Here is a 17028-nt window from a genome sequence, read left to right on the forward strand (position 1 = left end):
GAAAGTATGCTGCAGACATTTTCTGTTATGTTCCCTTTTCGACTTGTATGGAAATGCCCTTACCCAGTGCTGTGAACAAAGCATCCATACATGCTGGGGCAACATGGCCGTGACGCTTTTAGCCTCAGTGGTGGTGAGTGTGTTTCAGTCTTCCCTAAGGCCAGGACAGGGAAGTAATGCTGGCCTCCTGGTTTCCTCGAGGCATCTGAAAAGGCCACCATGCAGCCGGAGTGCCTTGGCACAGAGGTTTGCAGTCTGGGGGGAGGGGCGGGGAAGGGGTGGGTGGCGATTTGCTTGTGTATACTTTTCTTCCTAACATGTTCGATCTGATGGAAGTCTCCTGATACTGTTGTAAGATAGAGTTACAGGGGTTTTGTTGTTGTTGTCAGGTGTCAGCCCGTCCCTTTGGTGTCACAGTGACCCTGTGTACAACAGCAAGAAACACTGTCCAGTCTTGTGCTATCCACACAATTGTTCTTATGTTTAAGACAATTGATGCAGGCACTGAACCTCTCCATCTTGGCCTTTCTTCTCCTCTCTCCTGCCCCCCCACACGCCCCCATCTACTTTACCAAGAATGATGTCATTGTCCAGGGACTGGTCTCCCCCGATACCATGTCCAAAGTACAGGAAATGAAATCTAGCCATCCTTTCCTCTAAGACGCATTCTGGTTTTACTTCTTCCAGGACATACTTGTGTATTCTCATAGTAGGCCATGGTACTTGTGAAATTATTTTCCATCTCCATAATTCATTATTTTTAATTGTTATTATTAGGTTCAACAGATAGAAAACTCCTCTGGGAAATTCCTATAAAAGTTGTTATAATTAATTAAAAATTGCTATGTCCCACCCACTGATCTCAAGTAAGCTCTAACTCACAGTGACATTATATAGGGTTTTTGAGGTTATAAATAATTGTAAGAGTGGACAACTCCATCTGTATCCCTTGTAGTGTCTGGTGGTTTTGAACTACTGACCTTTCAGTTCACAGCCCAACATCTATCCTGTTGAACCACCAAGAATCTTCAATGACTATAATAATGACTATAAAACCTCTATATAAATAGCTAAGCCTGTGGCCTCACTTTCGCTCCTGGCCAGACACACACTGTGCAGACCCCACGGGGCTGTGTTCTGGCTCATGCTACTCGCCTCTTGTTAAAACACACGTTCTGCTCCACCATACTAAAAACTCATTAAAACTCACAGCCGTGGGGTGCACTTCATTCCGACTCATAGCAAGCCTACAGGACAGGGCAGAAGAGCCCCAGTGGGTTTCTGAGAGTGTAACTCTTTACTAGAGTAGAAAGCTCCATCTTTCTCCTGCAGAGGGACTGGTGGTTTCAAATGACTGACCTTGTGGTTAGTAGTCTAGCGTGTAACCATTAGACCACCAGAGAGAGATCCCTCCTCTGCCAATCCCGATTTTTAAAGAGGTGAGGTGAACAGTTAGGCTTCTAGAGGGGGGTGCGACCCTTGACCTTTCCAAGGTAGCGGAACTTTATGGAGCAGACAGCAGGGTTTTTCTCTCATTCCGCTGATCCCAACTCATGGTGCCTCTAACCAGGGATTCTGGCACCTTAGATTTTCATCTAGTAGATAGCCTGCTCTCTCTCTCTCTCTCCTGGAGCCACCAGTGAGCTTGGCCTTGTGTTTAGCAGCCTAATGCCTAACCCACAGCTCTACCAGGCCGCCTCTAAGTTTAAGCTTACATGGATCGACTGTCTCATTTTGTAAAGGTGCTTCCAAATGCACTTAATTTTATCCTCTGGTCAACAGTCCGCCTTCCAGGCCAGGTGCCCAGGACATCCACTGTTGATGAATGGGCTGCAGAAGCAGGCGTCCAGTGGGATTCAAAGTCCCACCTTGTGGTTCCCTTGACAGTGACCTCACAGCCCTTTCTTTCTGCCACTAAGTAAGTGAACTTAATCAGACCCCAGTGAGTGTTCTTTTGCACTGCATTTTGCATGACCTGAGAATGAGAACGGTCCAGGAAGACTCTCCTGTCTTTGGACTTACTGGTGGCTAAAGAGAGAGGAGCTGGGAGAGAGATTTGGGGGAGCAATTTTAATCTTCCCTTACTACTTCCTCTATTGCATCTTTTTCCTTTACTTATCTATGTATAATAATTAATATCTGTATGCCCCAAACCATGCATCTTCATCAGCAGTGCATCAGAGCAAATTGTGTTCCATTACCCAGGACCACAATGACAATTACAAATTAGGAACACTTCAACCAGAAAGAAATGACTCATGCACTTGTTTTCATCTGTAATATTTCTTCAAAAGCTGGATAGTTACAAGGTGTACAGTGACATGTGGAAAATATCTATTAAAGACATAATGAGCAAAGGAAACATGTATGTACTGGGGACACTCAAGCACTCGCACCTTCTTCAGTTGTTGTCTAAGTCCGTCCTCTTAGCCTGTGCTCTTCACCTAGGGAGAGCTTAGGGAAAGTCAGCTGCAGGCGTCGGAACACCCCGGCCCGGAAATCAGAATCCGGACAAGTGAACTGATGGCGGAAAATTCACCTTAGCTATTTATTGTTATTTTGATAATAATCACTATAAGCCCATCTTCAGTTGCTTAACTTGCCACTCATAGAATCACATGCCTATTTTTACTGTGACATTGTTATTCCAGTGTATAATATATACATGTATTAGCCAAATAAGGATTTGTTCATACAATAATATATTTCCCATTGCTAACTAAATAGTACAAAGGATGCTCGATTGTAGAAATTTTAAGTCTCTCTAGCCTCATCAAATATCTAGCTTTAAAACAATTTTAACCCATATTTGTATCCTAGCTTTAATAGTAAACATTGCTCTTTTCTCCAATAGTTCATTTAATGTCTCTATTTGGATCTTCATTTGTTTTGTTTTTTTTTGTTCAGTTTCATTTGTTTTTTTGTTCATCTGTGCATGACATGAAGTTCAGCATGTTTTGAAAGGCAAAAAAACGTTTTTGAAATCCAGTCCCTCATATTTTACTATCTGAATCAACACAATGACAGTGAGCTCAGTTAGGTTTGGTGTCTGCACAAATCACTAGCTGCTGCTGCACCTTGAATACGTGTCACCAGTTTCTGTGACAACCACCTGGGGCATGACCATCCCGGTTTAACACAGGAGGAGGTGATGGTGGTGCAGGTAGGATCATGAACCTCAGCTGGCAACGAGAGTTGCAGAAGCCCATGGAGGGAAGAGAAGTGGATCACTATGCATTATATTGACCTTATGCTATCCCACCCTGGTCTCTGTTTGCGGAGGAGTTTTGTGTCTGCTCAGACTATCCTTTAAGCATGTGTTAGTCTGGTAGACTAGAGAAACAAATTCACAGACATATGTATATAAGAAGGAGGTTTAGCTCTCAAGGAAGGGAGGGGGGGAAGGGAAAATTAGGAGCTAATACCAAGGGCTCAGGTAGAAAGCAAATATCTTGAGAATGATGATGACAACAAATGTACAAATGTGCTTGACACAATGGATGGCTGTATGGATTGTGATAAGAGTTGTATGAGCTCCCAATAAAATGATTAACAATAATAATACAAATTTTAAAAAGAAAGAGGTTTATATACAAGAGCAATTAAATATTGAGAAAACATCCCAGCCCAGTCCAGATCAAGTTCATAAGTCCTATATTCAGCTATATGTCTGATACAAATCTATAAAGTCCTCTTCAGATTCACGAAGCACATGAAATGATGTCCAATGCAGGAAGATCACAGGCCAGTGGGTGGAAGGTCTTGTGGATCTAGTGGCGGTGTGAGCATCTCAGGGGTGGCAGGGGTCTCCACGTGGCTCAGCTCTGTCTCCATCAGCCTCTCTCCATGTGTCTTCTCCACAAGGATGTCTCTTAGGGAGTGAGCATACAGAAGAGAGTCTCCCGCCTCCAAAGAGGAACTACTGGAGTTCCCAGAATCCTCAGGAGAAGGCCCTGCCCATACAGAGGCCTCATTGGCTATGAGCTGATTGCTAGGATAAACTCTACCCCGTCATTCTTAATCCTCAAATTGACACCAGGTTATGGAATTACCACAAAGCACTTGTAGGGAAATGGCCAGACTGGGTATATCTTATCTGCCCAGCTAGTTAATTAGACAGGACACCCGAATAACTGGGCTTCATGGATCTTTGTTTCACTTGGGTTTCAATGGTCTTTCTTAATAACAAGAGAGTGATGAATAAAAATTGAATTAAGCAAAGACCTAGAGATACTGCCATCTCTAGGGAAATTTCTTTCTTGAACTCACTTGAGAAACTTTGCGTGCATGCACGCGCGTGTGTGTTTGTGTGTGTGTGTGAGAGAGAGAGAGAGAGAGAGAGAATGTGTGCACACATACGCAAGCAGCTGCAGAGGAAGAGCTGGGGAAACAGAAGTGTAAGAGCGTTTCAGCCGCTCAGAAAGCTTGGCTCTGGAGAGCACCGCTGAGCAAATGGCTAGCTCATGGCAAAGGTGCAGGTCTTACCTGGAGCACAGAGCAAGGGGAGGCTCAGCCCTCACCTGAGAGAGATTGTGGGGTTATTAGTTCCAGACCACAGCTACAAAGCACACATGCCAACCAAGTGAGCCACACATCTCCTAAGGTTTCCCAGTGCTTATACAACTTATGTCTGTGGAGCTAGCTAGTCAACGTGCCAGGGGGAAGTTAGAAATGGTGAGAGAAGGATCAAAGTGTGAAACGGAGGCATGAAGTGAGTCCAGGCTCTTGGGAAAATAGTGCCACCAGGAAGAGTTGCTGGATGCAGGCAGGTTTGCCCCAAGCCTTCAGTGCAGGTGAATACAAAAGCTCAGCTTCCGTGAAGTGCAGTAAAGGAAGGCCCAACAAAAGGAGGCTGTCTTGAACCTGTGCTCCGTGGACGTGGAGACAAAACAAAGCTGCAGGAGCCTTGTGTTGGTTTGCTGAGTTTGGGTTTTATCTACCAAAAGAACTCAATCTGGGATAGAACAAAGAACACCGTTTCACCACGTGCAGAACTCCAGGTCCTCAGGGGCTACAGATCAGGCTGCCACGTTCAGGGTCAGCCATCTGAATACCCCAATCCCTCCCAGGGAGAAGAATGAGGTGTTCTACTCCTGTAAAGATTGACAGTCTCAGAAAGCCACGGGCGCAGTTCTACTCTGTCCCATTGGGTCACTAGGAGTCAGAATCAACTCCAGGGCAGTGAGTTCGAATTTGTTTGTCTTTCTGTTTTACCAGCTGAGGAGCCCTAGTGACTTAATGGGTTAGCTGTTGAGCTGCGAACAATGAGGTCAGCAGTTCAAAACCACCAACCTCTCCAAGGGAGAAGGCTGACACTTTCTGCTCCCATAAAAGTTCACAGGCTCAGGAACTCATGTGGGCAGTTGACTTCTGTTCTATAGGCTCCCTGTGAGTCAAAATTGACTCAATAACAATGGGGGTAAATGTACCAAGTGGTTTATAAATGTATTGTCTTTAATACAGTGAATTATTGTTGGAGAAAATGAAGAGTGATGATAAGTTTTCTGGCAGGCTGAGCCTAATCAGTGTCTAAATCCGAAGAGGAGTCAGGTATGAAAACCACAAAGTAGTGTTTATATCGAGCAACGTTAAATGCTTTCTGTTGTAGAACTCTAAATAGCCTGCTGTGGGGGCAACACAAGGACCGGTCAGGCTTCAGGGAGTCAGGGCAGGTGTTGGCAGCCTCACAATGGTGGTGGGGAGCAGAGGGCACCATTAGAGGAGCTGAAAACACCCTGAGGAGTCCCCTCACAACCAGGCTCGGGCCCACACCTAGAGCTTGGGTTAAACCCATGGACCTTGCGAGAGCTTCCAAATATTTGTGGGGGGAAAAATCCATGATCATTTTGATGCCACTGGTCCGCACACTTTTTGAAGGGCCCCCTGGCACAAGGTGTGATACTAGGTGTAGTTCAGGGAAATGGTTTCTGACAAGTTGTACAGCAGCTGTGGGAAGGCTAGATAAAAGGTTAACATTTCAAACTCACCCATAGGTGCCCTGAAAAGAAGACCTCTCAACTGCCTTCCCAAAGTCACAACCCTAAAGACCTGTGAAGGAGCGGGTGTCCCCTCACAACAGCAGCGTTGTGGCAGCTTGACCACTGGGAGTTACTGAAAGTGGAGAGTGATCAGGGAGCTGTGCACTAGCCCGCAGGAAAGGTGGTGTGATGGGGAACGAGGCTTGGATAGAGGAGAGACAGTTCAGAGGGCTGTCCATCCTGAAGAGGAAGGAGCCCTGTAGCTTTGCGGAGGACCCTGTGATACTGCGGGATGCATATAAAGCAGGCTTTGCATCCCTGATCTGGGCAGATGGTGACTGAGTCAGACTCAGCTGATGTTTTCGGAGTTGTCGCTCTAGCCAGTGCTGCGGATGCAGTGACCCACAGGACTCACAGAAGGACTGTGCCTCTGAGCCTGCTTGTTTTTTGCCTTGTCCTCAGCTAGAATAACAAGGGCTCTGCGGGTCTCATTTATTTAAAAAAAGAAACAAAAAACAACTAGAATAAATATTTACATTGCAATCATGACTAATACTTTTTTAAAGTTGTGTTTTTTGGGGAAAATGTCCATGTCTTAGTTTTCCAGCAAATCTCTTCCACACCCTGTTCCCTGATGCTGGCTGCAGCTCTTACAAGGACTGGGCACTCAGCAGCGGTCCCACTGTCCATCCTCTAGTTTCCCTTTCCGTCCTCATCTTGTCTTCGTTGGTCTGGGAAAACCCTGCCCTTTTGATGGCGGCGAGTCGAGTGTTCTAAGGAGCATCTTCTTCATGGGGTTAGTGTTCATTTTATAGGCACTTCTGTTACTCATCTAAAAGGCTGACTCTAGATGCGCCTCAGGTCAAGTTAGTAGGCTGACGTAGGTGACGATAATTATGGAGTCCCTCGATTCTCTTTCAGATCTGGTCTTTACAAATAAAAAAAAAAATTAGATCATTGTTCTGCATTTTTTACCTGTTCTAACAGGGCAGCTTCTATTAGAGTTTTAGTCAGTGTGGACAATAATGGGCACCATCTAGCTCTTCAGGTCTCAGGTTAGTATTTTATTTGATTGGGGCAGAGAAGAACTCCAAACATTATGCTTATTACACTTGCAAATAGTTATTAGTCAGCAATTAGTCTAATTGCTTTCCTGAGTCTTCAATCTTCTGTAGTCTCCTCTACTCCAGGCAGGGAGCCCAATAGTAGTTGCTTCTTAGATGGCCACTTGCAACCTTGCAATAACCCAGACACTCCTTATTGAATTAGGATGTAGAACATTATCTTTATGAAGTGTTTTTCCAATTGGTCTAGATGTCCCCTTGGACCATGGTCGTGACAAATACTTTGGAAACTATTTAGGAACCTAGGCAGTAAAGCAGAGGGCTCTCTGGTGATTAATGAATTCAATTATTTTGTTGTTATTATTGCTTTGTTTTTGGTTTTTTGGACTCTTTGCAAGTGAAATCAGCCTAACTTTTGGAGTTCTTCTCTGTCAAAATAGAGCATAAAGACTTGCTTTGGATGCTTTCTTTTCAGGCATCATTTATTTATTATATTGCAAGACCATAGAGTGGTGTTGTTTGACATGGTCATAAGTTGTTTTCTATGAAGAGCTGAACATTGCCCCATATTTAGGATCTTTCTCTTGTTATTCAGAAAATGTATGTGGTGTGTGTGTGTGTGTGTGTGTGTGTGTAGTGTGTGCGTGCGCCTATGTATTGGTAGTATTACTCCGTAGCTCCACACTTGCAACCTCTCTCCCCCCAGCTGAACCCAGGGACGAGCCGAGTGGCCCTGGGAGTATGGGTCTCACTCCATTTCTGAAGAGGATTGTCGTGAGCATAGTCTCACAGATTAAATGTCTGCCTTCGTCTGATAACATGAATCCATCTTAGCAGTTCAAAGCTGGTCATCCACTTTTAACTGCAGATGCTTACACTAACCTTGCAAGGACACCGAGCTTAGACGCAAAGCAATTTTCTGCTTGTGAATTTTGGCCGTGATTACAAGCTTAGTGATGGTCCCAGCTGGGAGGAAATTGTTAGTGATGAGGAGGATATGAGGGTTCAGTATGCCTGAGAATGAATGTGTGTGTGTGTATAAGAACGGAAGGAACTTGATCCCTGAATGTTTGCAGAAGAAACCAGCAATATGAACTCTTCACCATTGACCTCAGTAATGGAAAGCAATGAGCAGCACTATAATGTAAGATAAAGTCTCAGAGCTCAAGTGGAAGTGCACATTTTGATTCAGATTTCGACTCAATGGCAGGATTCTGGGGAGACTGACGGGGGGTGGGGTTTCATGTACTGAAAAAGCATTGATCCCCTCTCAGATAACTGGAACTTCACAGAGACATGGTGTCACCATTTTATGAAGATAAGAATCTGGGGACGGGACTTCCTGAAATGAATCATGAACGCTGTCTCTGTAAGGAGGAGTCCTGATTGTGATTGTGAGAAGTAGCAACCCCTTGGTTAAAGACATGACTGAAGGCTACCTGTATTAATTTTCTGGTCATCAGGATCTTTCTTGATCCCCCCTTGACCCAGTTGAGGAGCTGTGGTGGTATAGTGGGTTAGGCTGATGGCATCAAAGGTCAGAAGTTCGATGAGGCGTTTTCATCTTGTAAAGGGTTAAACAGTCTTGGAAACGCACAGGGGAAGTTTTCCCCTGTTCTACAGGGTCACTGTGAGTCAGACTCAGCCTGATGACTGTGAGTTGGTTGCCACTCTGTTAGCAGAGACATGTAGACATTAGTCCATCAGGAAGGGCCAGCTCTTTGAGCACAAGAATGGTGGGGAATGGGGAGGAGAATGTCGGGGAGAAGTGGGTGTGGAAAAGAATGGGAGGAGTGGTCGCTAAAAGACAGCTTAGGTCTATCTATGATCTGCACTTGTCCCTGCTCTCAGCTCTTGTTCTGTGGGGTTGAGTGTATCAGAGTCTAAGCAGGGAAATCATCACGTGCCGGGAGGAAACCTCCCAGGAAGCACTGAGCTCCCGGTCATTTGGGGTGTAGTCAGGTGGGGGCTGGTTTCATGTACTCTACCCTCTCTGAGGTCTTAATATATGTGTGTGCTTCAGTTGAACTTCATATATGCATGCGGTGATTCGAATGTCTAGTACTTTCTTGTTACTATTTTTTAATTTGTACACTCTGTGTTTGAAAGCAGCACTCTGAGGTGGACAGGAAAATGGAGCCCAGAGTGCCAAGAGTTCTTAGCCAGAGCCCCCACCCTGTATGCCATTTCCGTCTCTAACGGCTGGCATTAGTGTGGGGCATTTGATGCAATTGCTGAACCATTACCGATCATTAAGGAAAGTTAGTAGTTTTCTTCAGGGTCCACACCCCTGGTGTTGTTCAGTTTTTCGGGAGTTTGGGCACATGTTTAAGAGCAGGTCCTCACAACAGCGTGATGCAGACCAATGCCCCTACACTCTGAGTCCCCCAGAGGATTCAAGTGCAGGTACCTCATAGGATTCAAGAACATTTAATTGCTGCCTCATAGGACAACAGGCCCCCTCCAATCACAGGACCATGGGCAGGGAGTGGAGAAGGGCCACCACAACAGCCTGCCCTCCAATGTCCCAGCCCTGTCTGGAGAGCTGCCGGCAGGCTGGCGGGCTCTCAGGCATGGGAACCAGGCCTAATCTGCTTCTTGTGTGCATAAGGGCCCTATGGGAGCTAGAGAATGTGGACAGAGATAATATGCAGTAGCCTGGTCCATAGGATGCTCTCAAGAATGCACACTCTCAGAATTATCAAGGAACCCTAGTGACACAGAGGGCAAAGCACTTTGGTTAGTGGTTTGAACCCATTAGCCACTCTGAGAGAGAATGATTGGCAGTCGACTTGTGTAAAGATTTACAGTCTTGGAAACCTTATGAAGAAATTCTACTCTGTTTTACTGAAAGTCCAAGGCAACTTGGCAGCCGTGGATTTGACTTTAGATTTTTATAATGATTTTTAGTTTCTTCCCTTCTTGAATGAGAAAGAGAGATCTATGTCTAAGGACCTTTGGAGGTAACCAGTGGTTAATAATAGCAGTCCGCATCCCCAAGGTGCTGTGCCCAGGACAGACCAGACCACCTGCTCCTGTAATGACTACAGCCTAGATCTCTCTTGGGGGCCATTGTCGTGAGTCCTCCGAAGGCCACTGAATCAAAAACAGACCCGATGACATGAAACAACAACAGCAGATATGTCATCTGAATCCAGAGATGAGTTAAGAAAATTAAAAAAAAGAAAAGAAAAGAAAATTAGGTTATTCACACTATTTCTAGCAGATATTTTCCCCAGGTACCAGGTAGTCAAGTGCCCCAGTGACCCCACAATGGCCCCTCACACTGAGCCCATCTCAGCTGTAACTCATCCTACAGATGCAAGTGTGGTTCAGTTTGTGTCTGACTCATAAATTATGGAAACCAAAGCATTATGGTGAGTAGGTCGTTCTATGTTCTGTTTCGCAGAGCATAAACTCACCTCTCAGCGTGCCATGGAAGGATCCCTGGGAGAAGCTAAAGGTGCAAAACAGCCATCCACTGAAGGCTCAGAGGTGGTGGGCTCACCATTTCCAAAACAGCCTTGTTTGATTTCCATATTTTTTAGCACTTTGTTGTTTAAAGGAGGCACAGGGCTGTAGAGCAGTCAGTGGAAAGCTCTGCTGTTGGTACATTGGGCTTCAACCTCCGTGCTGTGTTCGTCAAACCCTGCCCGGTGTGAGTTGTAAGGAGTGAAATACCTTGGAAATGACAGAGTGAGTAGTGTACTTCTCAGGTCACGGAGTTCAGGAAAATGTGTAATTATTTCTTAGTTTCCTCAGGTTCCTCTGTTCAACAAGGTGTTCTGACACCAACAGGGACCAGTCCAGACAGGAAATGCAAATCAGTAGGTGCTGCCCCTGCTGCAGCAGACGCAGCTTGTTCATGCAAATCAAATGCAGGTCTTGGTATTTCAGGAAAGGTTTTCGCTGAAGTCTCAGGCACACAGTGATTTAAAATTCCTTCTTCACATAACCGAATAATTTTTGCAGCCAAAAATTGTAAAATACTGAGCAATCTTCAGAGGCTGATTTAGTGCTCTGACATCCCTCCATACTTGCTAATCAAGGAACTGGCCCACGAGTGGGAGTGGGGTGAGATGGGAGGCCAGCGTGCCCTTCCAGAACGTGCAGCCTGCTGAGCATACCCAATGATACATTAGATCTGAATTTACAGATGTTCCACACCCAGTCCCCTAGCTTGGCCTCAGTCAGCCCACCAATGATGCGTGCTTCTTCCAGGTCTGTTCTGCACAAGAGACGATGGCGAGAGCGTTCCCAAGGAAAGCCCACGTCAAAAATAAGAATACCGTAAGATTCTAACTTTTGAGGATATTAAACAAACACCCTTAGAAATGAGGCTGTTTACAGGAAGTAGTGAAATTGTCTTGCGCACAGTAGAAACTGACACATTCTAATGTCCTTCCCTCTCTGTGTAATAAGCACTCAGCTTATCTTCCCAAGAACAATCACATCTCGTGTCCTGCTGCCTGACATAGCAATTATTTTTGCCTATTTCCATAACGGCATTTCTCTTATAAATTAATCTCATGTCGCGTGTATTTTTCACCAGCTGCACTCGGATGTTGATAAAGGAGACGGGTCCATCAAATACATCTTGTCCGGTGAAGGGGCGAGTTCCATTTTCATTATTGATGAGAACACTGGGGATATCCATGCCACCAAGAGGCTGGACCGCGAGGAGCAGGCCTACTATACGCTGCGCGCGCAAGCGCTGGACCGGCTCACCAGCAAGCCAGTGGAGCCCGAGTCGGAGTTTGTCATCAAGATCCAGGACATCAACGACAACGAACCCAAATTCCTGGATGGGCCGTACACTGCAGGGGTGCCCGAGATGTCCCCTGTGGGTAAGTGTAGAGCATGCTGGGACGGTCTGCAGGCTGGGGTCTGATCCCAGGCAGTTGTTCCTAAATTGAAATCCTCCTCCATGCTGAGAGAAATATCAAGTGTAGCGAGTTCTCACCAAGGGGGATCTTTGCCAGGTCTTAATCCCCTGTTCCTAAAGCTGTGACTGCAGCCTCTTGCCTTGTTTGACATGGAGAATTTGGGATTTTCCGAGGAGAGCGGTCTCTCACCATCTTCAAAAACATACTATGGTCTTCCGTTTCCTTTCCAGATTATAGGACTACTTCCATTATCTTTTAATTCTGTTATTCCATGAATATTTTGAGGCCCACTGGGAGTTAGGCATTGCACTTCTACATACAAGGTGAGTGGTTTACACGCATTAGCCACTCTTTGGAAGAAAAAATGAAAGTGTGTGTTCCTGTAAAGATTTATAGTCTCAGAAACTTTCTATAGAGGGTTGTTGTGAATCAGGATCAACTCAATGACGGTGGCTTTGGGTTGTACTTTATATGGAAAACAATGAATTTATTTCAATCCATGAAGTTAAACCCAAAATCCCCCAGATACTGACTGACCTGTGATTAACGTAGGCTTTTTTATTCAGCTCAAATCAAGGTACGGTTCACTCTATAGACAAGATATTTGTGTTGTGAAGATGGATAGTGGCTATGCAGGTGAACTTGGGAATAGGTTTGTCTGTGTGGTTGCTGTAAGAATGTTTGTGCCAGCAAATATCCATTTACATGCCACCATTAATCTCATTATAATTTCCTTGAACACCTACTGCATGAAAAATTGTGGTGAATTCATAACCATGCTACACTGACAACCAATTTAAGGTATATAAAATAAAAATGACTATTTTACTCAGCAGTCTTTGACATTGTTCCTTGATTGGAAAAAAGAAAAGAAAAAAAGCCACTTAAAGCATATTTAGTAAATACTTTATTTAAAACAAATAAAAATTTCTGCCTTAAAATTTTTATTATGATAGCTTTGGAATATTTGCCAGGCAATATGTAATATAAACATGATTTTTTTAAAAAGAAAGAAATAAACGTAGAAAAGTAGAATTGTAGCCCAGACCAGTTGGATTTAGTGTTCAAGGGAGATTACTTAAAATAATAATTGAAGTTTCATGGTAACTCAGGAAACTTTTAGAACCAATTTGATTTATTTTTTTTCAATAACAAGTATTTCATTCAGTCGGACATTAATGCAGCACAACTACTGAAGTGGGGGCAGTTGGGTTGCAAAGATGGGTGTTATGTGTATCCTTTAAAACAAACAAACACTGCCAACCCCTTTGCCATTGAGCCAGTTTACAAAGACTCCATTATGTTGAGTAGAACTTTGCCATAGGATTTCTAGTGGTTTAATCTATCAGGAAGCAGATTAGCACATCTTTTTGCCTGTAGAGACCTGGAAGGGTTTGAACCGATGGCCTTTGCATTAGCAGCTGAGCAGACACTGTGCCACTAAGCCTCTTTGAGTGCCTGGTAGGGTGTTGGGATTTAGTGAAACTGTTACTATCCAGTAGAACAGATTCTGGGGCTGCATCTGCTGAATAACCACAAACTGAAAATGAACCAGAAGACTCCATTCCTGTGGGCGGGAGACTTTCTGAACCAACCTAGCAGAATCTCAATGTCATTAGCACATATGTGAGCATTGCTACTTTGACCAACGACATTGTTGAACTTAACTCAGCACCAGCCAAGCCTACAGCACCTGCCCGCTCTTGTGGCTTAACAAGAATAACAGGAGCTGCAACATAAGGTTTCTGAGATTTGAGAGGAGCAGGCACAGTTTCCTTCAAAATATACGTACAGAAAAACATAGACATTGTTGAGGTTTATTGGAGCAATTCATACGAATACAAATTCACTAAATCTTTCATAATTGTGGCAATTTTCCTCTTTGTGAGCAAATCTTCTTCGATTTTGAATAGGAGTAGAAGGTAGCTATGCAGACAGAATCAAGGTGAGCATTTTGAGAAACTGTATAATGCCCTGTACTTTTTATTTTAACAGTACCATTTGGATATTAAGCAGTATGATGATTATGATGTTTCCATGTGTATTATTGTAGTTCAATTGGCTTTCAAACGTATTAAGAACATTTTCAAATGTCTTCAGGGGTTCCTTGACATAATTCAGAACATCGGGTTAATAACCAAGGTATAAATTAGAACAATGAGTGCTACATAAAATATGCTATATGGGATTATATTTAGCTCTAGTTTATCAAAATGTTCAATTTTAACCAAATAATTATCATAAGCCTAAAACCAAATCCACTATTAACCTGTCAATTATTATTCATAGAATCCCTATAGGGGATTTCTAAGGCTATACATTTTAACCATAGCAGATAGCCTGGTCTTTCTCCCAAGGACTGGCTGTTGGGCTTGAACCTGTTTTCTTGGCCTCTTTATAATCCAACACTTACTTGATAATTTCTTGACCTCTGATAATCAAACATTTACTTGATAATCCAACAATTACTTGATAATCCAACACTTACCTCTGATAATCCAACCTCTGATAATCCAACACTTATTTGACAGTACTAATAATATGGTACATTCAGTACACATTTCCGATATTCCAGACTCAAGACTCATAATTATAAAATGTAAAATGCACACACATTTGTACCGGGACAATTTATTCTTTACCAAAAAAATTAAATATTGGGAAACGTGGATATTTTAAACTTACTTAAAAACATAGACAAGCAGCATCCAAAAGTTCAAGAAAAAATGCCGTTGTCTTTAAATCTCTCCCACCCACTCACCACCACTAACTTCTTGAACCTCTTTATCTATTTAAGATTAGTGAACCTTTCAGAAAAAAATTCTATTTTATCTATATACAGAAACCAAGATGACTGAAGTTCAGGTTGTTGTTTTTACTTAACAACCATTTTATTGGCACATAATTTACATGTCATAGAATTGAATATTCCAATCATCCAAACATATCTAGGGGAATTGTACAATCACTACCACATCCATCATGGGGCATTCCCTCCCCCCATGGCTGATTATTCCCCAGAGTGAGCTATGCAATCATAGCTCAGTGCTCCCTCGCTCCTCCCACTTTCATTATTGACTCCCAAACTCCCCTCCCCCGCCCTTACATTCCCTGTAATGCCTCGTATCAGTTATTATCATGGTACATGTACTCCTCCTGTGCTTCACAGCTTGGAGAACCCACAGAACACAATGAAAAACAAATCTTACTAAGGTGGACAGGAGAAGATACATGAGTATAAAGGCAACAATACAAATAATCCATGAGAGGGAGAAGACACCCAGCAACATTCCCAAGCCAGGGAAGAAGTTTTTGTCAGGGAAAATGTAAGAGATACTTGCCCCCAGAACAAATTCAGGATGTGCCTTTGGGGAAGACTACTGACCAAGTATCAAGTTCTATCCAGCAGAATCAGTTTTGATGATTTTATTAGATATATATATAATGTATATACACACACATGCACTCTTATACATATATACATCTATATAGATGGTTACATTCCAGTTGTAAATCGTTCCTTAAGCATATCAGCAGCATAAGGATTGTTGCATGGAGGTTGTGTTATAGAGAACGTACAGAACATCCGTGTCACATTTGCTCAGCTTTTTAAATAATCAAAATGTAATTTTAAAATCACTTTCAATATGAAGTCACTTGACACCAACATCACAGCAGACATAGAAGGGGCTTAATCATTTAAGTGCATGCAATTAAAATAATAATATAAAATAAAAAATAATGCTGCTATACCTATAATATCCTCATTTGCAACCAATTTTAAATAAAATGGTAAGGGAAGTCAGTGTATGGAAAAGAATAGATTGGTAGCAAATGTGGGTCCCTGTGACTTATGAAGTGGGTGCTTAGAATGTCACATCCCTGTGAAAATATATCCCAAAGAGATGTTAGATCCAAAGTACCTTATTTTCAGAAAACTATTAGGAGAAATAATCAGGACCTCAAAGGAAAATCTAGAGAAAGAGTCTCTGGTGAACTAGCTTATGTCATCCTCATCCTACTGAACATCAATGATTCAATAGAAAGTGTTTAAAGAGGTGAACACAAGCAGGCGTCAGTTTTTCTAAAATGTTGATGATTATTCCCCCAATAGAGACACAATAATAAATCAGATGTATACTTTCCAGGATTAAGGAGTGAAGATGCATTACAATCAGTCCACACCATTGGTTTGTAACACGAATCATAGAAAAACACCTCCCTTCTTCCCCTACATTGTGGAATTTCATTTCAGTTTTCATTTTCTAGGGGTTTTTTGGTAACTCGATCAATAGAACTAAAATAAAATAAAGCCACTCATATGGAGTTGGAGTCACCCTCGAATAATATCACGTTAAACGGGTTAGTCAAACACCCATTCGGTGTGCAGGGCCCTTGTCACTACTCACTGAGAAGAGCTTCTCTCTGTGGTGTTAGTCCCGGGACACCCTGACTTGTCCTGCTGCCTCCTGGAGGAGTGGGGACTTCCCAGTGCTGCCACCAATGCGCACATGCTACTCACCCCTGGCTCCTAAAATCCCAGTCCCTTTCAACTCAAGTTTATCCACGTTGGAAGTGCATCACCTGCCTGGTTTTTAAATTTTTAATAAAATATATAAAAGGGCTTTAAGAAGTTTGAAGGAAAGTGGAATTAAAAGATACCGGTTGGTTTGTTTTGCATGAACTTTTTGAAATAGACATTGTCTGCTTATGCAAGTCTTAGAAAGATACACATTTCTGCAGTTCCAACCTGCCAGCTGTTCTAGGGAAGACCAGTAAGGTTCGCTGCTCCCTTAAACATGGGCAGCAATGGAAATCCAACCTCAGCTCTACTCTCTCTGTAGGCTCTCTATATGTCAGAATCAACTGGCCGATGGTACAGTTTGATACACACCTTTTGTGCTCTCTCAAACATGATCAATCGAAATAGTACAAAATTTGAATATGGAATTTGCAGTGTTTCTTAAGTTCTTGCACTGTGCAGGATCTGGAAGTGGTAAACTTATTGGCTTGTGGATTGGTACACAGGGACCTCCGTGGTACAAGTAACAGCAACGGATGCTGATGATCCTACCTATGGTAACAGCGCCCGAGTGGTCT

General features: G+C 43.2%; 1 protein-coding gene across 1 annotated transcript in view; it reads left to right on the forward strand.

Annotated features, from left to right (window-relative positions):
• CDH7 (cadherin 7) overlaps positions 1 to 17028 on the forward strand; it is a 148503-nt gene that overhangs the window by 55206 nt on the left and 76269 nt on the right. Inside the window, exon 2 of the mRNA XM_045296073.1 lies at positions 11595 to 11889. Within this exon, the coding sequence (XP_045152008.1) occupies positions 11595 to 11889 (295 nt within the window). The remainder of the gene's footprint in view (positions 1 to 11594; positions 11890 to 17028) is intronic.

Source organism: Echinops telfairi, unplaced genomic scaffold (genome assembly GCF_000313985.2).
Source record: "Echinops telfairi isolate 266 unplaced genomic scaffold, ASM31398v2 ScPeMD7_7400;HRSCAF=8409, whole genome shotgun sequence".
NCBI lineage: Eukaryota > Metazoa > Chordata > Mammalia > Afrosoricida > Tenrecidae > Echinops > Echinops telfairi.